Genomic DNA, 23357 nt, shown 5'->3' on the forward strand with positions numbered 1-23357 from the left:
GCAATTTTCAAATATTTTATTTTTTATGGGTTGCAGTCTTTGGTATATTATTTATGTAATTATAAAAATATGTTTTTTATGTAATTAAAAATTTTGGATACAGGTCATCTGAAAGACAGTTAACATTGCAGTTTCTGTGAGAACTTTCACACTAAGTTTTTTATATGCCTACTTTTCATAAAACGTATTTCCATAAAGTGTCTATAAGGTACAAAATATTGAGATGAATTCTTTCTGATATGAATGTGTACTTAAGTTTAGTTCTGCATTTATTTATGAACAAGTACTTCCTGGACACAGTTACTAAAAATCTACATTATGACGTGATTATTCTACATGCCCACAGACTTTCTTCTCCTCTAAGGAACCACATACCTGTACAGTATGCCTGACCACAGGCTCAAGATCTAACTGAGATTTTTTAATGCCCACCTTGTTGAATATTCTCTTCTGTCTCTTTGGAGTGGAGAAACTTTCAGGGAGGAGTATGGAAATGATAGTGGTGCTAAATGATGGCCTTTCTGCCATGTAGTTAGGGACACAGAACTCGAATGGAGCGTCTTTCCTGTCTGATTGTCACCCTGCTGTGACCTTCGAGAGAGTGGGTCCTGGGACAGGGAACTGTCTGAGGAATAGGGTCCACACTGCTCAGCCTGCGTGGAGTTGAGTGAGGGCCACTTTGTCAGCATTCGTGGGACCACCGTGAATTTAGGTGAGGAGGGAAGACAAAGGACTTCTTGACCAGGGCATTCAATAGAGTGAAATTAATTTGAGTGTAGAAAAAGTATCAATTTTAAAATAAAACAATCCTAATCAAGTATATTCTTGTTGGTTAAGAGGAAACATGGTATGTGATATTGCATTTTCAGTGGCTCTAAAAGCCAAGAAAACTATCATGCATTAAGTTGCTAAAAAGAAATAAAAAATTTTAGGGTTCCCATGATTATCAGAAAGGCCAGATTTTTAGGCCTTTTAAAAGTTATTAAAAGTGTCTAGAATTGGAAATAGATTTCTGTCTTATCTGTGGAAGGTTTAGTTTAGTTCTATTTTGTTTTAATATTCTGTAAAATCACTTAGAAATAAAATAGCAAATCAACACCAGCTAGGTCTTCGACCATAATGTTTGTACTTTATTGTTTAAATTTTTAAAAATACTGTCATGTTTATTTTTGTTTAACCTCTCAAGCAGATATGCTAGTGCAGACAATCTGGTTTCTTCCCTTTTCATGTTTTCATCGGCATACCATTGGCATAACCGCGTCATTTAATGCCTCATCCTTTATCTGTTCCACTCACCACCATCCTGTCCGTGCAGTGAGCTTCTCATGCTGCCCAGGGCAAAACGAGGACGCAGTGCAGAGTGCCTCCATACAACCAGGTAAATGCAGGGACCGGCGAGGGTGACTGTGCGTGCTGACTTTCCATCCTTTGACCCTTCCGTCTCTCCCTGAGTGGTGCTGTTACACATGTGTCAGATTAACGTCCGGAGTATTCAAAATTTGTTTTGTTTCATATGGAGGTTGTGGAAAAGGTTCCAAATATATTTTAATTCTGATCCAGGCAGATGACTTTTCTGTCTGTATATTCAAAATCCAGAGACCGATGAGCCTCCCTCCGTGGAACTGCTCAGATGTTCCTAGAACTGAGGGACCGACTTTTGCTGTGCTCGTCGGGAGCAGCTCCCCCGAGACACGCACGCCTGTCTAGTCACCAGGGGTCTGATCTGTGCCTGGCAGCTTTGTGTTTTCACAACTATAAGTTTGCTTTGTTTTAGCTTTTTTTATTTCCTCGTTTCCTTTATTTCCTAAAATCTACTGTTTATACTCTGTTTGCTTTTAATAAAATCTTTACTGGTTCATTTTTAACGGCTGACCTTCAGCATCCTTCTTGACACAGAGTAAGGATATGGACCTGTTAACTTCTAGACCCTCCCTCCGTCCTCTGCCAGTTCAGAAATGCGACAACACAAACCTTCCCTTAAAGGTGTGTAACCACCCGAAGCCTCTCTAAGGATGAGAGAAAAGAGGACGTAATATTCTCCTCTGAACTGGAGCTTAGAGTGTGATGCTTTGTTTTTGTCTCGTTACGTCTTAGATGTCAAAGAAGTAAATCCTCTTACAGATTACTCATAAACACAGTCTGCGGGTGTCATTGCCAGTTGAGAGTTAACGGAAGGTCAGGAAGTGGCAGGTCAGTGAGGCAAGCCAACAGGCAGACAGACTCTTGCAAGTGTTTTGGCCAATAAGAAGGAAATGGGAAAGAGAAGGAGGGAGCTGTGACTGGAAACCCTCCATCTGGATGAGTGCGGGAGGGACGGTGTCCTGGGCGTGCGTGGTCTGGTCGGTGATGCAGACTTGATCACACTGATGAGAATCAGCTGCCCTCTGGTGACCACTGCCGCCTTTGCTTGTAGCGCCACAGGACAAAGCGAGGAAGTGTTAGCTCTGATGTGAACTGGGGAAAAATATAAAACCATAAATCTTGTAAAAGTCAACTTAAATTCTTTGTATGCTCAACTGTCCAGGCTTACTATTGGTTGTCCTGACAAGTATTTTAATAGGAATGATTTGTTCACAAATTCAGAAAGTTTTCTCACAGTCCTGCTGACGTGACTACAAGTGTAAAAAACCAAACAAAGAACTGTGCATTCGTTAGGCGCTGGTGTGTGCCTGGTGCCCAGCATGTGGGTGTGCCTCACGCCCTCCAACCAGCGGCCTGAATGGAATCGCTGATACACTGTTTTCTTCCCTGGTATTCCACCTCTAAAGGTGAGGTATCAGGATATGGACAACAGGATATACTAGGAGTCTCATCATTCGTTCCATCTTATCTTCAAAATACAGCATATCATATTCACTTGGAACTTTTAAGAATAAAATTTGAGGATTTATTACTTTCCAGTAAACAGGAAAATAACATTCATTGAGAACCGAGCGCAGTGTTAAGTATTGAATGTACTTTATCTCAGTTTCCTGACAGTAACTTATATCATATGAATATTGCTATCCTCATTTTACAGATGAGGAAAGATGCTAAGAAAGTTTAATTTGATAGGTAATAGAGCAAAGATTCAAAATCAAGTCTATTTGATGTTTTCCACTAAACTAGTTTTTCCAAAAATACTTTCTGAGTAGTTGGTCCTGTGCAGTCTTCCACCAATTAAAAAATTTTGTGAGTCAAACAGATTTTGGAAAGTTTGCAAGTTAGAGCCCCTCCCTGGAGATTTATATGCACAGCGTATTAAGGTCACGTGCTAAAGAAATCTGTTTCACTTGGTTTAATCCATCTCCCGCACGTTATTTAACCATCAACCTGTCCTGAGAGAGCGGTGTGGTACAGAAAGTGCTCTGGCTGCCTTGCTAGGCCCTGGATGCTTTACACCTTTATCTCATTTAATCCCCCAGCATCCCTGTTAAGTACTGTTATTTCCCCCCTATTTAGGTGCAGAAAAAGGCTTAAGGACGTGACCTGCATTACCCAGGCTCACAGCCAATAAGAGGCAAAGCTGAGGCTGTAGCTCGGACCTTCATTCTATGAATTATGTGCTATTTTCCTTTCTGTGTCCCTTTCTGTCCCTTGTTGGAATGTTACTGAAAAGCATCACTTTTGAACCAATTGCTTAGAAAAGTTATAGAGCAGCCTGTTACTGAAGATATTTGCCTATAGGGATTGAAAAGAAGACTCCGTTGTCTATAAGCAGGCTGAATCCTTTGTTTCAGTAAAATTGTCCTCACTTCGTGCTGGGACATGGTGCTCTAATACGTTTATTAAACTGAAGCTTAAGAGGTTTCCTTTGACTTGACCATTAGAATAAAAATGAGTGAACCTTGGGTGTTGTATAATTAGGATCTTCTCAGCAAATGTTTGTTCCCTTCCCGATTAATCACAATTTAATGTAAGCCAAAACGAGCAATGGATTTTCATAATCAGCAATTAAATTTATGGAAACATTAGTATATTATCAAAAATTAACAATTGGCTGGAGCTAGTTGGCCCTTGGTGGTGTGGGGCAGTCCAGAAGCCCTCACAGATGTGCCATTTTCTGCCGAATCAGAGTTCATCTTCTGGTGCACCTGAGGCCCGTCTCACCGGATTTCCAGTGGTGAATTTCCTGGTGACTGGATTTGGATCCAGAGCTGCTAAAGGGAAGAACATGCTCCACTAGATCACTTGTTGGTCCCTTGCTCTTTCCTTCCTTTACCGCAATCCAGTACCGTGACCAACCTCGTCCCGTAATGCTGGTCAGCTCTTTACTGGTTATTGGAATGTTAACTTTTATTCATATTTTAATTCCCAAATTCCATCAATTATTCAGTTAGTACTTTCAGCTATGAGTTCTTTACTTCCATAGGAGCAGGTATGATTTTAAATCAGACATTGAATAGTAAATTTAAATATTGGTTAATTCATGGAGTTTGGTTAGCAGATATTTTTCAAATTAAGGCAATTAAATTAAAATTTTGAGTCTTTATCTTAATTATGAAGACAGATGCTTATGGTCTCATATTTTAGTAATTGTAATCCTGCTTTCAAATAATTACTGTGGTTCTTCTGAGAAAAAATGAAAAGCTCCATGTAGGTTTGTAGCTTTATATGGGCCTCCTACATTTTTCATATCCTGGTAAAATTTGCCTCATGTGTATTTTTCTGTTTCCTGCTGCTTGTGTGGCCACGTTCCAGACAGCTTGTTAGGCACTATAAAACACTACCACCCAGGATGCCTTTGTTAGGGACCAGTTCTCACTGGAGTATGTACAGGTAAGGTCACAGTGAGTCCCAGAGATACTCGCGTCCCTCATCCTTTGCCTGTTAAAAATAGCCAGTTTACATTCTAGTAAAGTTTTAACATTTCCTCTTGAAATTAATCATAAACAGAGAAACATTACATTAGTGGTATCTAGAAATGGTTTAATTATAAAACATATGAATTCTAGAGTATTTCTCTAAATTAAATCTACTTGCTCAAATATCAGAATTCTTAGTTGTCTGTCATTTATTTGTTGTTTTACTAGTTGATTTTAATTGTGATAATTAATTTTATGTTAATTTATTTTTGGATAATTTTAATTTGCAAAGCTCAATTCTGCCTGCACATGCTAAAACCAGACCAGTGACTAGACAGGCTCTCTCCCCCCATCACGAATGCTCTACCTGGGAGTACTGAGAGGTACTGAGGAGATACTGGCTAGGTAAGAGCCCGGGAAGTCCTGCCCTCCACCTCCCCGTCCAGTGCTGTGAGCCAGACTAGCTGAGCTGTGCACTTTTTCTCCTCCAATGTCCTTCATTTCGTTTTGGTGTGGCATCTGTTCTTGGTAATGGAGTTTTAGGCATTTTGTTTTAGTGCTTTCTGTACCTAGTTTTTCCAAAAGTAGGTGTGATTTAGTCTCATTTTTCAGTCTGAGACCCTTTTTAAAAAATTATGCAAAGCAATTCAAGCATAATCTTTGTTTAGTTTCTTTTTCTAAACAAGAGTTTGCACTGTCCTCTTGTCGGCTCTCACCCCCGTGACTGAGTGGCAGTGGTTCTGCGTTTGTGTGGAGGGGATGCGGTGTGTGCTCTGCTCTCTAACGTGGTCTTCCTCTCTGTCTCCTTGTCTTTCTCTTCTACCGCTGGATGCAATGCTCTGGCTCTAGTGAACTGCAGCCCTCGCTTGACAGGGCTAGGAGTGCTAGTACCAACTGCTTGAGACCAGACACTAGTTTGCATTCACCAGAACGAGAAAGGTATAAAGACTTTCTTAATTTCCTTCATTTGTACCAGTGACTTTTTCCAACACTGTTTTGTGTCATGTGATCTCACAGCTCTGTTCATCCACGCTCACTCTACTGGCTGTCTCCATTTTCCTCTGTCGCACTCGTCTATGCAGAGATACGTGGATGCGGCCGAGCCCCAGGGGACACATCCACGTATTTCCGTGAATGTCGTTGCGGTGATGCCGCGATGCGATTTGTAACTGCTTCTGGCTGCCGCTGTTTCCCTTCTATTGCTGTTCAGTCCTTTTGTTTACACTCCACTCAGGGAGCCTTCCGTACGCTGATAAGGCCAAGGTCCAGGGAGTTATCTAAAGGGGAGGACCACTTTCCTGTTAGTTCCACTGATAAATATATCTATAGGTTTAACAGCAATCTTCCATAAACTCACAACAAGAATTCTGTTTAGGTGGAATACTTCCCTTATGCATCTATAGTCATTTTTTAATCAACCTACTGTTTGATATAGACCATGTTTTGCATTAAATTATATTTTGACAATAAAAAATATGTTCATCATAGATTTCCTGATGCCTTACAAAAATAAATACACATTTTATATATATATGCACGTATATACACACACAAAATTTTGCTTACACCTTTTAACTGATTGATAAATAATTCTGATTTTAATTCAAATGTATTGAATGATTATGTATTACACTGTCTCCTAATTGTGATCAGCTAATTTTTCCGTTATGATGGAAGTTTCTGTTCCAGTAAACTTGGTTATAATTGATGGTCTTGGTTATAATTATCTCTTTTCAATTAGAAGTCATTCACTGGAAATGTGCATACTTCCTCTTTAGAAATCCTGAAGAAAAATGCTTAGTCATGCTAATGTAACCCACCTCTCCTCTTCTTCAGAGGCTGCTTAAGGCTTTCCCTTAGCAATCTTTCCAGTCTGACTCTATGTATTTGTTTATGAGATGTTTGTTTCTGGAATTGAATAATACGTACAGGTATGCATACCCATTTTTAGTGTCTTTGTAAGATTCTGCTAAAAAATCTACTTTTTAATTTTCTTATATTTGTAGAATTTGTAATAGAAATAACACCTAACAATTTTAATATCATCTGTATAAGTGCTTAGAGAAATGTAATGTGAGCCACATGTGAAGTTTTAATTTTTCTGACTGCCACATTAAAGAGGTGAAATTAATCCTTTAACCCAGTATATATCTGAAATATTATCATTTTAACGTATAGTCTCTTAGTTAGATATTTTGCACTCCTTTTTTCATAGTGCTCAATAGGCACATGTGGCTTGTGGCTATGGCATTGGCAGCGCAGGTTTGTTCTTGTGCCAAAACCTATTGGGAATGTGTTCCCCTGTTACACTGAAGCCATTGAGTTCACAAGTCTATATGTTGGTGAATTTAATCTCTCAGGTCAACCTGTAGACAGATAGTCTGGCCACAGTTATTGTGCAGTCAGAGTGAGGTCTAAGTGAGTGTGCCTGCTTTTGATAGAAGAAGAAAAATAGGATGGAAACCTATATTCACTCTATATGTTGAATAAAAAGAAATTTTCTGTTAAAAAAATGAAAGGAATCATCAGTGATCTTTAATTTGTTGGGGTCACTTTGTTGCCAAGGAGAAAATATTGTGAGATAAGGTTTCATCAAGAAAATTACAGAAGTTGTAGATGCATGTTGGTTTGGAGAATAAGGACCTCAAATGTCCTTTTGTGCACACAGCTGTAAGCGGCTTTGAAGCAGAACATAGTCGTATCTACAGTGGGGACTTCGTTCTCTGTGGAAAATGCCCCTGAAGTCCCCAGATAGGATGCACAGAATAGGAAGAGGGAGGCTTAGAGGGTTTGCAGGTAAAATAATTTCTCTGATTATTGACTTCTCAAGTCAATAATTAAGAAGTTCCAGATGACTTCTTATGTCAATGCCTAATATATAGTAGATAAAATGTTAGAGAAAATTTGTTAAAAACATAATTTTGTATTCTTAAGATAGTAGCATATTTCCACAGCCTTGTGAACTATTCAAGATTAAACCATTTGCCGATTCTAAACCATCTTCATGAACACTTCTTTGCTGTTACACCAATTTAATGCCCTTTTCTGAAGTTTCCTCACTAACTTTTAAAACAAATGAAGTTTTGAGTTAATACAAAGGATGGGGCTGGCCCAGTGGCATAGTGGTTAAATTCACATGCTCGGCTCCAGCAGCCCAGGGTTCTCGGGTTCAGATCCCGGGTGCGGACCTACACTGCTCATCAAGCCATGCTGTGGCGGCATCGCACATACAAAATAGAGGAAGATTGGCACAGATGTTAGCTCAGGGACAATCTTCCTCAAGCAACAAGAGGAGGATTGGTAAGAGATGTTAGCTCAGGACCAGTATTCCTCACCAAAAAAAAATATATATATATATGTATATATATATACACACACACACACACAGACACATACCGTATAATTAGTTATCTCATTTGTTCAGATTTGGTTTCTAATATTACAGTACTTCACAAATATTTTTTGTTTGTGCTATTTATGGAATGAACGATTACATTTCCATATAATTTCTCTTTTAGATGGTGAAGCTGCTTAGCCATGTTCTGCCAAGAGAGATGCACCATAGAAACATGTACAAATGCGAGCATGTATATTAATTACACATTTAAACACATACATTCATTTTAAGGTGTATCAGTGCGAGGAGGAAAAAGCCATAACATAAGAACTTTTTAATTGTTTCCCGAGGCCTGTCGAGCTAATTCCTTCATATCTCAGTGAGGCCCCTCACCACTGTTAATTTCTTAGTTAAGGATCTCATTGTTTCTTACCTGTATTACCACAAAACCTAGAGTCTTATCTCCTTATTATATACTTAAATATTCACAAATATTTATTGATTACTTATTCTGTGCTATGCCTAGTTGATGTAATGGTCAAAACAAGACAAAACACTAAAGTCCCCATGTTCAAGGAGCTCACGGCCTGTAATTCAGTGCCACCACCATCAGACTGACCTTCTGTTCTGAGCACAGTGACATCGCTGAATTAGGGAATTTAGAATACCTGATATTAAAGTATTAATAATGTAACTAACTTATACAACTTGCGGGCAAGATGGTTTGGAAAGAGAAATCAAAAAGGGGCTGGTTTAGTTCACCTAGATAGGAGAAAAAGATGAAGAAGTTGCACACATTTTAAAAACTATAAAATATACTAGTCTATTTAAAACTCACAAATGTATGATACTAAAACTTATGTAGTATCTATTCCTTGGACAAAAACTGAGTATAAATTGATCCTGCTCTCATCATATACGATATATGAGGGAAAAGCAAACAGACTCCTTATACTGGTGCTAGATATCAGCCTATTCAGAAGGACTTTGAGTGTACAGGTCTACAGAGATTACGCTAAATATTTCTTCAAAAATTACCTCTTAATAGCTTGCATTCACAATTGCTTGTTGTAAATGTGCACCCTTCTTCATAGCTTTCACTGCATGTTCCATAATTATAGCATTTTTCTTTCCTTTTGTGTTTAAATAAACACAAGGACTGGAATTTTGCCTCAGGAAGCAAGGTTACTTGCAATTGTGTCAAATTAAGATTACTTATTACTTTACAGAAAAACTTATTAACTCTATATTTGTGTTTTCGAATAACACCATAAGTTTTAACATGACTAAGTGTAACTTAATGTAGAAAACACTGTAGTTGTAATTGTTTTCTTATTTTAGAAATATATTTCTTTATTGTATCTACAGATCAAAGGCCAGTAAACTGAAAAGATACATTTTAAAGCATTCAGATTGGATTGACCATTTAAATAATTTAAAATAATTAAATATTTAAAATTAATGCAAAAGGTTTCTAATTTCACAAACACGTAACACATTTAAGAGGACATGCCACGCGGTTTTTCCTTCTGCCCAAATTCTGCTGTCGAATTCCTTTATGTGCTTCACTGCTTTTGCCGAGCCCTGCCTGAGTCTTGCGGAGTCTAAGGCCAGGTGACGAAGCACGGGCTTCCAAGGGGCTCTCAGAATCCGGTCCCTGCTGACCTCAGGTATCCTGGTCACATGCTGACAGCCCTCTGCTGCTTTTGTCCAGGTTGTCTAACAAATGCAATAAGCCAAGTTATAATGGCAAAAAAGATGGCTTCTTTTTTAACATTATGACTAGTCTCCTTTGGATAATTATAAACTCTTACAGCTGGATGAGTCCTTAAAGACGTTCAGTTCTCTCTTGTTGCATATGAGGAAGCCAGTGTCAAGAGACTTCATCCTGCTTAAAATGTTCATATCTAATCTATAAAAGTTGCCATATCTGGCCGCTTCAGTCATTTTGTGCCTCTTTTCAGTCTTCGCCTGGATGTTTGCAATTCGTGTACAAATTACACAGACAGAATCTCAAGATAGTTTAACAAAAGAATGAACCAAGTTTCAGACGTTTAACTCTTAATTGGAAAAAGTGTTGTTGTAAATGCTGGCGTAAAAAACAACTGTTTAACCAATTGAGCGATACTTTTGCCAATAGCGATTAGCAGAGTTTTTTAAGGTGGTGCTATTTTACCATCACATTGATCTATATCTCTCACTATTATCCATCAGTGTTTTTTACCCACAATTAGGCTTGCAGTTTTCCCCGAGAAAACTTAAGACTTCACTGGTGGTGTTCCCATGAATTCTGTCTTCATGTCAGTTTTCACACTAAAGAGCACTTTTATTTCTTCCTCTTAAACTGTGTTTCTGCTTTATATTAAATTCACATGCCCCATCTTTGCCACTTTATCCAGTAATTTCAAGGCCTACTATCAAATAAGCATTGGTAGTTTATTAAACCTGTTTTATCCAAACAAAAGCCAGATTCTTAAGGATGCATCTTTTGAAACCTAAAGTTATATACATAGTGATGTATGTGTATAGACGTGTATCCACAACAAGCACATCTACAAGAACAAAATTACACTTAATAGATTTCAAACATTTTCCCAGATAAATTGTTTCTCTGTTCACTTATAAGGTTACAGATTTTATTTTCTTACAACATTATAATTTATCTTTCCAAATCTTATGAAAATGAAGAGTGAATTATGGAGAAAGAATCTACACTTTGCCTTTCTGGGGTACTTTTCCAGTCCTGTTGTACCATATGTTCTTTTGTTTTAGGAGTTACTAAATGTCTTGTTTTCTCCTGTCTTGTTCGTTGGGCAAACAGGGGTAGATGGTCCCCCTCCCTAGATAGGAGACGACCTCCTAGCCCCAGGATTCAAATCCAGCATGCATCTCCGGAGAATGACAGGTACTAGTCACCTCCTCCTCACAGACACGTGGCCTCGAGAGGCTTGTAGGCACCAAGTGAAGGACAACCAGGAGGCACGTTGGCCACGAGGCTTCCTCCAGGAGCCTGTGCCAGATCCGTGGTGGTCCCACCAATCCGTGCCAATAAAGCCCCTCAGAATGTTCCCTGACGAGGACGACATGCGCACGGCACGGGGCAGACGCACAGTCGGACCCCGTGGGAGAGCTCTGTTTACTGAGCATTTGCATCAGGTTTTCACTTGCTAGAAGTGTATTTAACTATTGCTTTTGTTTATCGATAAAAATCAATAAAAATTCTCGGGTGCTTTAAAGTATTGTAAAACCTCTCGCAGAGCCTGTTCTTGTTATGTTGGTTGATGGTTTGGTCTCTGTTGTCCTCTTGTTTTGTTCTTATTACATAGTTGATAATGAAGTTTAGGCTTTGGGGTATATTAAAAAATGTCTGATTTAAGGTAGAATGCCTGGTTCTCATAAATATTATAAATATTGTGTTTTTAAACCAAATCTTGTCCAGGGCTAGGGTCGGTCCACAAGGTAGGTTTTTAAATATAGCATCAGTGGTTTGAGTCCACTTTATGCTGTTCTGTTGGACGAGCCACAATGCATGTTTTCCATTGCTTTCTCCTTCAGTTGTAGTTAACTCAGTTCTCCTGTTTTATGTTGTTATACACAGTCTTTATCATTAAGTGTCTTTTCCCGGCTGGTCACAGAAGGTTAGTGGGTGTTTGGGATGCTTCCCTTCTGGTGTAAGCTGAAATTCAGTCAACACATCGGTGATATTTATTAAGTAGATAAGAATATGCAGTGTCTCAGAAACAGAACGACTAGTCCTGCCAGCATACAGGTTCTTATCTGTTTTTTAGTGTGTGTATAGCAGAGGAATTGTGCCCTTGGTTAGCAGTGATGCAATTTGTTTTCTGTATCTGTAAATTGTCAGATATGTTCAGGATTTCAATTTGAAAGAAAAGCTAAACACTGTCACTCAGAAAAAATTAATAAGTCATTTTACAAATGTTGGAAAAGGCCACAGGCTATTTCATGATGGCTTTAAGAATATTTTATCCTGTTTTAATCTTTAAGACATTTACCTCTTAATATCACTTACATATTTGGAATTTAAAGCTAATTCTTTCTGCTACTATCTGATTTCTAGGATAGAAGTTCTGGGACTATAAAAAATAGTAAAATCTTCAATTTAAAATTATTACAGATTTAAAGTATTTTCAAATAAAAATATAAAATAATTAATAAATTAAATAAAAATTATGACCACATTCCTACTCATTCATTCAACACATATCTATCGTGCCCCTACTGTGCACACCATTCTAAGGGCCAGAGCCACAGCAGTTATAGGACAAGCAAAGTCCTAGCCATCAGGGAACTTAGGATTTCCTTTTATGAAAGACTATTCTGGAAAGCCTTTGAATTTATTCCAAAGCAGGTAAGTCAGTGGGTTTCGTCTTATGTAATGACTATTTGAGGATAGGAAAATTAAGTAGGATGATTTTGTAGTGAATATAAATGTGGGTGTATCTGGGCATAGATTAAGCAAAATGGAAATCCAAATAATAGTTTCAGTTCTTACGTAATTGAGATGAAGATTAGTTGAAAATAACTTTTCATTTAATGACATATGAATTAATTATGTTATTTGATTTCATAGATTGTATCTGTAACTTTAAGGATAGATTTTAGGAGCAGAAATGGTCATTTTAGGTAAGGTTATTAAAGGAAATTCTAACTGAAATATAATTCTGAACATACTTTTTACTTTTTTATTATGACATATGTGTAAATAAGTTCTATATTCAACCAAAAGAAATACGTTTCAAGTGGCTTGATACAATGATTTATTACTGTAGGGAACAGGAAATTATTTACAGTAAACTTTTATTAAAATATTGCAACAATATGTGCCCATAAAAATGGAGAGAAATTACTGCATCAACTGATGCTAAATTCACAGGTAACCATGTCAGCCGCTCGGCTGCCCTTAGCACTCACACTTTACCTCTTGTCAGCTGTATTTATTTATCAGCATGCAGAAGTTTCTACCAATTGGCAAATGAAGTGAACGTGGCATCAGATTTGGAGACAGCAAATGTTCACCAGGGTTTGGGCACCAGGTGGCTTTTGCCCCAGGTCACCGGTAGCCTGGAAATAATCTAAAATTTATATAATTTTAATGGTACAATTTTTAAGGTACTATCTCTCTATAATTTAATTTCAACAGTAAGCAATCTTGATGTCATCTCAACTGGTACGATAGATTTATTTGGAATTAACATGGAAGTATATTTATCTAGATCTAGGAATATTTTCTAGAAGTTGTAGGATATTTAAAATGATGATGAGGAACAAAATACATAAATTTGAAACCCCAGGGAATGTTTCTGACTTTAAAATTGTAGTGAAAATTTCCTTGCAATTTCATTACTAAAAATATTGAGACTTTTAAGAATCATTCCACCAACAAAGTATCTCTTTGTAAATGGCTTTATTTTGCTATATAAATAGTAACTTTTATGATCCTATATGTATGTAACTCTGTTTATGAATCTTAATAAAATTTAGATCTACTCGTGGCTTCAAATTAACTAAAATTTGTGAGAGCAAGTTAGAAAGAACGGTGTTTTAATCCTCCCCAGAGCATCACGGCTCTGAGCTGGGTGCTCACGGTGGAGTCAGGTGTCCTGAAGTGTGATGATGATGCTTATTATTATCATCTAATTCAGCTTTAAACTATTTTTGGTAAATGGTTTTTCAAGAAAATGCAATATATTATTTTTTTATTTTTTTTTTATTTTTGATAGTGACCATTCTAATGGGTATGAGGTGATAGAATATATTCTTATTTGGTACATTTTGAGATGCATGTTAACACTTCATTAGCTTGGAGTTACTGACTCTAGTGTTTTGATTGAGAATATTTTTGCATCAATATACATGACATTTTTAAGGATGCAGTTCGTTGGTGTGTCACAAATAAATACTGAAAACATTTGATAAAACAACCCTGTTTTCTAGAACTAAATTATTGGAACAAGTAAAGCATCCCACTATATTTAAGATTAATTCCTGAGTCCTTCTGCTGAAGTTGCTCAAATTTCCTTTGCAAATGGCCAGCCTTGTCTAGTCTCCCACACTTGTCTAGTCTCCCACACTTGCCACTTGGCTGCGGCTACTTGCCTGTAAGAAACTGTGACCAAAGTATCAAGTGGTTTCTTTTGGTTCAGAATGAGTGAAGCTTCTTTCTCCATTGAAAATATTTCTGGAATAAAGAAATCACCCACTTTTTCACTTCCAGAATTCACGGTGGTTGCCAGGTGGATGAAGAGTTAGCGTAGAACCACTTAGAAATTCAGGACGTTGCTAATTGTTTTTGTTTGCTTCGTAACGTCATTTATTATCTGTGCCTTTCAGACATGTCCTTTATTTGAATGAAGGAAATGCACCTATGTGCTGAAATGCTTAGTGAGTTTATTTAATGGCTATAGTCATAAGAATAAATATCAATAGTATACAAAAGGGTAAATCTTAATTGCATACATCCTCCTTTTCTGCATATGTTTCTTATTTAGGTGGATTCTCTTCAAATTTAATTTTTCCTTCCCAAACTTATGAGGAAATAAGATGATAGACATTTGCACTCCACATTAAGCCATCTAGGTAGTCAGCCAGAATATGTACAAATATATTCTTATGATAGCAGTGTTAATTTTAATTAAAAAATTATGTGGGAGATTTTTATTACATTCTCTCAAAGCAGAACATACTGTATTTTCGTTTTATTATAAAAATAGTGTTAAGTAATATTACTATTTTATTAGCATATTAGTTTTACCCTTTAATAGAATTGTAACATCTTCAGAAAAGGCGTATTTACCAGTGTCTTCAGGGAATTGCTCTAATTGAATTTAGTTATTGAAGAGGAAACGAAAGCACAGAAATAGGTTTTACCAATTACTTTTCTTCTCATCAATACGTTTTATGAATCTTCACACTTAAGTTAGTAGAGAGAGAATAATAATTAAAAATGAAACTTCAAAAATTTAAATTTAATTAGGGACCCCCCCCACTTCCCTGATTGTTACTCTTACATCAATTTGATAATAAGTTAATTATTGTTATACCTTACATTTGAACGTATCTTTATAGCTTTTAAAGATTTTCATTTGTGCCCTGTGAACCAGGAAGCGTAAGGCCAGAATTATACAACTGTTAAGTTGTGAAGTAAAGGAATACTCAGGATTTATGGCTTTTGCGTATCTAAACCAAAGAAACATTCTTTCTGAATAAATAATGATAAAAATTTTAATAGAACAAAAAGCATGTTAAAACCCAAAATAAATAAGACAATGGAAACACTATAACTCTTTTGTTCACTTCTGCCCAGGGATCCATCTAATTAACATCAAGTCATTCAGAGTCACTGGATGGCAGAGTGGGCAGGGGCCCTGAGGACATGGGGACAGCATGGTGGTGTCCTCACCACTAATTCAGCCCATATTACCTTGGACAAGTCACTTAAACCTTCTGGGACTCAGTTTCCTCATCTGTAAAGTTAGGTGGTTGTAGATGGACTGACTGAATTCTAGTGCCCCATAAGACACTAAAATTGAATCTGGCTGCCTTGTCGCCTCATGATAAACATACCTTGGGCCAGTAATAATGACTGACAATTCATTATGCCTAAGGCAATAACCGAGGGCATTTCTTGTTTATGTTATGTTTTACTGATGCCCAGAAAAAAAGGCAAAGTTTTATTTCTAAATTTATTTGCTGTAAACTGAATTTTATAGCCCTAGTATTTTACTTATTGTAACTTTTAGTCTCTCAAATTCCAGTATAATACTCAAAAATATTACTTTTTTTTTAACTATCCATTCAACAAATACTTATTGGGAAGCTCCTGTGTTCTAGGCATGAGGTTACAGTGACAACCCAAACAGACGCCTTCCTGACCAGGAGGAACGTAGAGAGATTGGCGTAGGGCGGGAGGTAGCTCGTTCACTGTGATCCGTTTTATGGTTACGTGATCGATAGTGTCAACAGTATGTGAATGTAGATGATAGTTCTAACCTTTCCCAGTTTACATAGCACAAGCCTCTGTTTATTTCGAGAAAGAGCTGTGTTTCAAACACAATATATTCATAGCTGTAATTTAGGATTTGGGGTAGAAAAGACAGAATTTTCTGTTTTCTTCTGTATGCCCGCTTTATGCTGGATTATTACAGTTAAGTATATATTATTTTAGAGTTCAAGCAAGGTACCAGGTGCACACCTGCCCTGGGCCTGTGCACTCGATGGTTTTTCTCCTGGGACATGTGTTCCCTGGATGGACACATGGCTCACTCCCTCTCATTATGTCTCTGGTAAAATGTCACCAACTCAACAAGTCCTTCCCTGAGCATCCTACTGGAGATTGCAGTCTGCACCCGCCCCAGTCCGCCCCAGGGCTGAATCTCCCAGCCCTGGTTCATGCCTTGTTGTTGTTAGCATTTATCACCTTCTAACATACTATATAGTTTACTTGTTGGAGACTTTATTTCGTGCTTATTTTTTGCCTTCTCTCAATAAAATGCACATTGCTTGAAGGCAGAAATCTTTGTTTTATTCTCAGGTGTGTTCCAAGCACCTAGAACAGTGCCTGGCATGTACACAGCCCAACACATGTTTGCTGAATGACTGAATGAGTGAAAACCCTTAGTGACAGTGAGTTTCACGGATTGGCCTAACACCCTGTGCTCTCATTTGGCTCTCACTCTGCTGAAGATGACAGAAGGAACGTTTGTGTCTCCTGTCCCTGAGAACTCCTGGGACCAAGAGTAAATTTCCCAGAATGACAGACCACTTTGTATTTTGAGTTCAGATACCCACTGGGCCTGCAGCCCCTCTTACTCTGCCTCTCTCCTCCCCTCCTTCAGCATCTCCTGCTGTGTATGTGCCTTTCTTCCCTTCCCAACACCCACCGCCCACTGATCTCGGGCGTGTGCTGTGAGCTCTTCTACTCTCTGCTCCCTGTGACCCTCTCTGCCAAACACGTGGTCAACAGAGTGGATAAGAACAGTCCCTTAGTGTCAGAGAGGGATTCTCTCTTAGTGCTTTCCCGGGCCCGCACCAGATTTCATGGTTCTCCCCTTCTTGCACAAGGTGCACCCATGGGGCACGCGTCAGAGTCGGCGCCTCCACCGCTCTGCTGGCCAGTGTGTGACAGAAGCAGATTAGGAGCCAGACAGACTCTCTCCCAGTATGGCTGCTGACCGACCTGGTGGCCTGGCGCTGGGCCTGTCCCCTCATCCGTAAGATGAAGGCGACACCTTCTTACAGGATTGTCATGAAGGGTGAAGAAGTCAGTGCCTCCCTCATTGCGTGGCATGGGGTCATCCTGCAGTAAATCCTCTTTTCCAGCTAGTAAAGGAAAGTGGTTCACGAGAGATGTCTCCCTCCTCTTTCTTGCCTTGTTTCCATCTCCTCAGAATGGGATTCAGAGTACCAAAGGCAGAACACACGGCTCAAACCCAGATTCTGAATTTGAGGGACAAAATAGTGTTACATATTAGTTATATGATAGTAAAGCCTAGTTTTTGGCAATGGTGGGAGAGATGAACAGCCCTGGAAGTCTGTATGCTCTGTGAAGGCAGACTCTGTGTGTGCCGGTGTGTGTGTCCCTGGTGCCTAACGGGGCTGCACATGCTGGACCCTCAAGACATCTGGCATCAACAGGTAAAAAGAGTGAAGATAGGAGAGTAGAATGTAGAAGTTTTCATCACAAGAAAAAAAAGTTGTAACAATGTGTGGTGATGGATGTTAACTAGACTTACTGTGGTGATCATTTCTCACTATTCTCAAATCTCCTGTCAAGATGTTGTTTGTACACCTGAAACTAATAAAACGTTGTATGTCAGTTATATCTCAATTAAAAAAACACGGTTGTCTCCTTAACATTGTAGAAAGGAAGTGATATCAGGAAAGAAAAATAAGCATAAATTGTTGACAGTTATTGAGATTACACATTCGTTTTTATAGTTTCTCTGTTTTTTTATGTATGAGTTTCTTGACCACAATATTTTATATTTGTTTCAAACAATACAGTAGTCCAGATACATTTTAGGTTATTAGGTTTTGTGTAAGCTGCTTCGGGAGGTGAGCTCAATATATAGACATTATTTCTATGGCAAGATGCATTTTGATTTCCAAGTGTTCAGTGTACATATGTATTTTTGGAACATAGAGTGAATTGGAAACTATATTAGTTTTTTTATTTGTGATATATGATTAGCATTTAAAATGCTGCATGATTATAGAAGCATCTTTATGATAATTTTAAAAATAATTTTAATAGTTGATTTAAAATACTTATGTCTAACATATTTCACTATAGCATTTTTTTTTCTTTTCTTCATTATTTTGTTGGGGAAGCAAAAAATCTTTGTAGCATCAAGTTTCAACGTGTAAAAGTAGGCAGCACATCCCCCTCTGTGGTCGTTTAGCACCGGCACCATTCCTGTCATCACATCTGTCTTCACCACGTCCCCGTGGAATTGTTCACTTGTTAGGAGAGGCGGGTTGCTCAGCAGGGATCCGTGTTGAAGCTTCACTGTAGACTGACCTGTCTGTCCCAATGGAGTGTCAGCTTCTTGTGTCTCCTGTTGGGCAACTTGTGTCTTCCACACAGCACCAGTTCTGATTTTTATTTTTTAATTTTTTTTAATTTTAAAAAGTATTTACTGACAAAACCATGTAGATAAGATAGTTGCCATTTTTCATGTCTGTTGCTTTTATCAGTGTATGATATTCCTGTAGCTTTATTCATCATATATTTTGTATTTCTTTAACATTTCATTCCACAGGCACTCCAGAAAGTCTGAAAGATCTAGCATCCAAAAACAGACTAGGAAAGGCACCGCCTCTGATGCAGAAAGGTAGGCTCGGTGCTGTGCTGGGCGGCCATCTTCGCTTCCGCTGATGTGTGCAGGGCCTTCTCTGTCACATCACACGAGCAGCTCATAATCACAGATCGTGATGTTTACAGACATTCACGTGAATAGCTCTCCTCTGTGGGAAGAGTCTTGTTCAAAAAACAAGAGAAGGGTAATTTGAAGGCAGCCCTTAAATCTTAGAGTTTAAGGCAGATATCATATATTTCTCTTAGTGATCCTTGCGGTTGCTAAAGAGGATTAGACCCATACTCATTCCTATATACATAATAGGACATTAATATTTTGTTTCTGAGATCATTTAAATGTTACCAATGAATATAGTACCTAGAATATGCAAATATTTTTAGTGTCTGTTATTTATCTGAATGACGTCATCTTTTAAAAATTTTCTTTTCTGCAAATGGATAATCTAAGATTCTACTTGTGTATTACAACCAAAGATATTTGCTGAGTTAATGTAAAATTAACTATAAGGGATTATTGACCCTTGTTTGCAATTTCCAACTCCGAAGATTTTTTGAGTATTTTTAGTTGCAAGATATTGACATATTTTTTTACATAGCTGTAAAAAAAAAAAACACTTGAAGTCTAATTAACATATATTTGTTCATCTAAAAGTTATTGAGAGCATATAGGGGCCACAGATGTCAATGAGCAAGCGCCTCCCAGGGTCACCATGGTGTATAATAACTGGGGGCCTGCACGTGGCTCAGGGAGAACCAGGGAAGAGGGGGTGTGGATGAGTTAGGAGCCTTTTCATAAACAGGTGTCACTGGACTAAATCCAGATATATGAAAGTAGACATGAGGAATAGACCATTCCATGACAGGGAAACAATGGAGAAAACACAGATCCTTGAAATACCCTCTTGAGTCTGGGGAATCCATCCCCATATTGGGAGGGAGAATAGGACTCAGGATTTGGGAGAGAGGCCTGAAAATAAAACTGGGAAAATCCTTAGAGGTTGTTATGCGTGACCTGTGGGCTGTGCTACAGAATGTCAACTTCTGATTTATTCATCCATGAGCTGTCGATGGGCTTTAAACATGGGCCGTGATGATTGGTTTTGAGTTCCAAAGTTATAGATCACTTTGACAACATTTTGTGAGACAGATTGAAAGAACCAAGCGTAGATTCGACATGCCAGCTAGGCTGTCACGATAGGCTTGGTCAAGATAGAATCTGTACAATTCAGCAATTCATTCAATTAGCAGATATGTGCCAAGGTGTGTGCTAAGTTCAAGGAGTAAGATACTGAGCCGTGTATGAAAATATTTTGAAAGATTTGGTGACCAATTATATGTAGAAGACAGGCAGCACTGATTTCTGACTTGGTGCCATTTAAAGCAGGGCTTCAGATTCTTGGGGGAGCTCTTGAGTAAGATGAAGTCCGACCTTTCACCCTCCTGTGAATTCAGCTCTGTCCTGCTGGCGCCATTCCGCGTACAGCTCTAGTGACTCTTCTTCTTGTGGAGCCTGCTCTCTGTGTCCCAACTGGGGACGTTCTGTCAGGAAGAGTATTTAGAATTGGTGAAGCACCCATTTTATGTTGTGCTGGTGCTACTGTAAAGAGCCCGTGTAGGCCTGTAAGGGCCAGTAGAGGAGGAACCATTTTCAACAGTTGACCTTAAGTACCATGTGCATGTCCATCCCTAAACAAGTCATTAAAAAAAACCCAAATTGTATTTTTAAGCTGCAGTAGAAGCAATTTACTGCAAGTCCATTTGCAGCTATAGAAATGTCTGACCAACAACCTAAGGTTTTGATGAGAATGTGTTTTACTTAAGTTGAAGTCAAAACACTAGTCTTAGGTGAAGAGAGTGGGCCTGGGTTGGACTCAGTGTAAATATTTAGATATTCATTTGAAGACGATGAACTAGAGTCAGGCATACTTAGGTTTGGATTACAATTTTGCTCTTGAAGCCTAATTTTTTTGTTTAAAAAATATGAGATATTTATAGATATATATAGCAGAGTGGGTATTCATTACATGCCATTTTCCATATATTTAGTTTCTACAAACTCTTAAGACAATTCTGCTAAAAGTTGCCAAACATTTTGATACTTGCGCATATATTTATATTGTGTTTTACAAGAGCAGCAGTACATCCAGGGATGTGCCATTTTTCCTCTCGTGACACGGAAGCAGATCCCGTCTCAGCAGACAGCAGAGGGAGTAGGCACGGGCGCTCGGCAGGTCTGCGTGGGTCCTGCCGTGACCACTCCTTAGCTCTTTGGCTCTTTGCATGCAAGTGCATCTATGATCCTCAGTTTCCTGTCCGTAAAATAGGAACAGGAACACCTCCAAGAAAAGAACGTGTGTGTGTATACACACACACACACACATGTACATACATACATGCACACATACATATGTACACACACATTCCACGCCCGGCAGATATAGGTGGCTCCATACTGGGGCTCAGTGAGGAGTGGTTACCATCGTTCTGCTTATCTCTCCTTCACCCCTTGTTGATTCTACAAAATGCTTGTTCTTAGTCTCCTTCCTTCTAGATCCTTATATTCTCAGCACATCCCATTTCACTGAAAAGATCAAAGCTCCACAGCCGGGATTCTCCCGCATTTCACTCCTGTACCTCAGGATTTCTCAGTCAGTTCTTTCTTCTTGTCCTTGGCCCCATCACCTCTCGTCTCCAGAACCTGCTCCTCTGCCTTCACGTTCTGCATTTCCAGTCTCCTCACTTCCCTCCCTGTAATTCCGCCTCCCCGGCACACTCCTCTCTCTTCCTCAGGCGGGGTGGTCTCTGTGCCCCCTTTGTGCTTCGTACTTGTTATAGTCTGGCTGGTGGCAGGAACTGATGTGTTATTGAAGGACTTTTAGTTTGTGTCAATGAAAAAGCAGATCTGATGCTCAATGTTTAACCTCAAACACTACAAGCTGTTTTCCACACTGCACACCCAGGCTCGGGAGCTGGCAACAGTAAGTCACAGAGGCTCTGTCTGTGTTATATTCACCGAGAAAGACATTTATTTCCCCCCAGAATTGCTTTTGCTATTTTTGCCATTTAGTTTGGTGCCACATAAGGTCCACCTCAAGTTTCCACATTTCACGTCACATTCACGGAGTCCTTGCAGTACTTGTAAATTGAATTAAGGAACAAAGTGAGATTTTAGTGAAATTGCAAGATCTGTGAAATTTCTCTGTAGTACTAGGGTGAAAACTGTGGTATTCGGTTTTCAAACCACACTTAGAAAGTGTATTCTGAACAAGGATTGCCTGAACTTTATTCTCAAGACAATGGCTTTTAAAGAGTGATAGATAGAAACTCATTCCCCGTCCTTGGAAAAGATGTGATCATGCAGCCCTTCCCGTATGAATTAATTCTGTAGTTGAGTTAATGTGAAAAGTCAGCTCAGAGTGAATGGACTGTGTTAATATGTAGATATATTGACAACATATAAGTACTGTCAGTTCTTTTTCTTTTAATTTGGAAATCGAGGTGACAGTCCAGGTTTCGGGATCTGCATTAGGTCTGATAAAGCGTTGCTCAAGAAGATAAAACACACATTTATTAAATACCTAAGTTGTACCTTTTTGTTCTTTAGAAGCTGACATTTTCCCATTTTATTGTTCTGAAACAGAGGAGATACCCTGAATCAAAATAATTACAGCTGTGAAGATCATTTTACTTGAAAGAAAAATGGTCGATCCAAATACAAGATGAATAAAGCACTCAATAGTGTCCTTCCAGTGATCAGTGTCTATTCTTTACGCTCACACTTTCAGTCGCTTGATACGGGAATTTTACAGCATCGTTTTTAAAAGGATGAGGTATGATTTCATTGCTTCTGGTGCTGTAAAAAAAGTAATGCATTTTAGGTATTTTAAATGTGCATTTTATTTAAAATGCACACTGAAAATGATGAAAAAGGCAAAAGCATGTATCTGTTTTGAGCAAGCATATATATATAAACATCAGTTTTTAATTCTTAATCCTTAATTCATAAATTGGCTTTATAATAATTTTGAACACTACATTGAGATAACTGTCAATATGTGGACAAGTATCTTTTCACATATTTTATATCTTAGAAGATATGTGTCACCATTTGCATTTAGTCAGTTCAAGGAGGAAGCACCCTTTGTCCCATCGTATCATTTTAATTTCTTGCGTACATTCGCCTCAGAAGACACCTTCCTTTTCGTACCTGTTTGGATAGCCTTCCTTTGCAGAGTAAACTTTCGAACATTGTAAAATATGCAGAGAGCCCTACAGTGCACGGTGTCTTCTTGAAGGCAGTGCTTGCAATGTCCCTGCTTTGGTTCTTCTGGTATATTCACTCCCTCAGTCAAGGGGACTTCAGTGAGCGTTGTCTCCAGGCAGCTGTGTTCTAGGCTCT

At 38.5% G+C, this 23357-nt stretch overlaps 1 protein-coding gene across 3 annotated transcripts in view; it reads left to right on the forward strand.

The window, feature by feature from the left end:
* The window catches only part of RIMS1 (regulating synaptic membrane exocytosis 1), a 442630-nt gene that overhangs the window by 318860 nt on the left and 100413 nt on the right, over window positions 1-23357 (forward strand). The window contains exons 19-23 of one of the 3 annotated variants that reach the window (XM_087438803.1): window positions 1316-1378; window positions 4681-4758; window positions 5634-5723; window positions 10943-11026; window positions 18903-18974. In XM_087438803.1, coding sequence (XP_087294929.1) covers window positions 1316-1378; window positions 4681-4758; window positions 5634-5723; window positions 10943-11026; window positions 18903-18974 — 387 coding nt within the window. The remainder of the gene's footprint in view (window positions 1-1315; window positions 1379-4680; window positions 4759-5633; window positions 5724-10942; window positions 11027-18902; window positions 18975-23357) is intronic. The other 2 variants (XM_087438804.1, XM_087438805.1) reach the window with 2 other exon arrangements.

The sequence above is a fragment of the Ceratotherium simum genome, chromosome 13, assembly GCF_057802395.1.
Source record: "Ceratotherium simum simum isolate JZ-2026a chromosome 13, ASM5780239v1, whole genome shotgun sequence".
Lineage (NCBI taxonomy): Eukaryota > Metazoa > Chordata > Mammalia > Perissodactyla > Rhinocerotidae > Ceratotherium > Ceratotherium simum.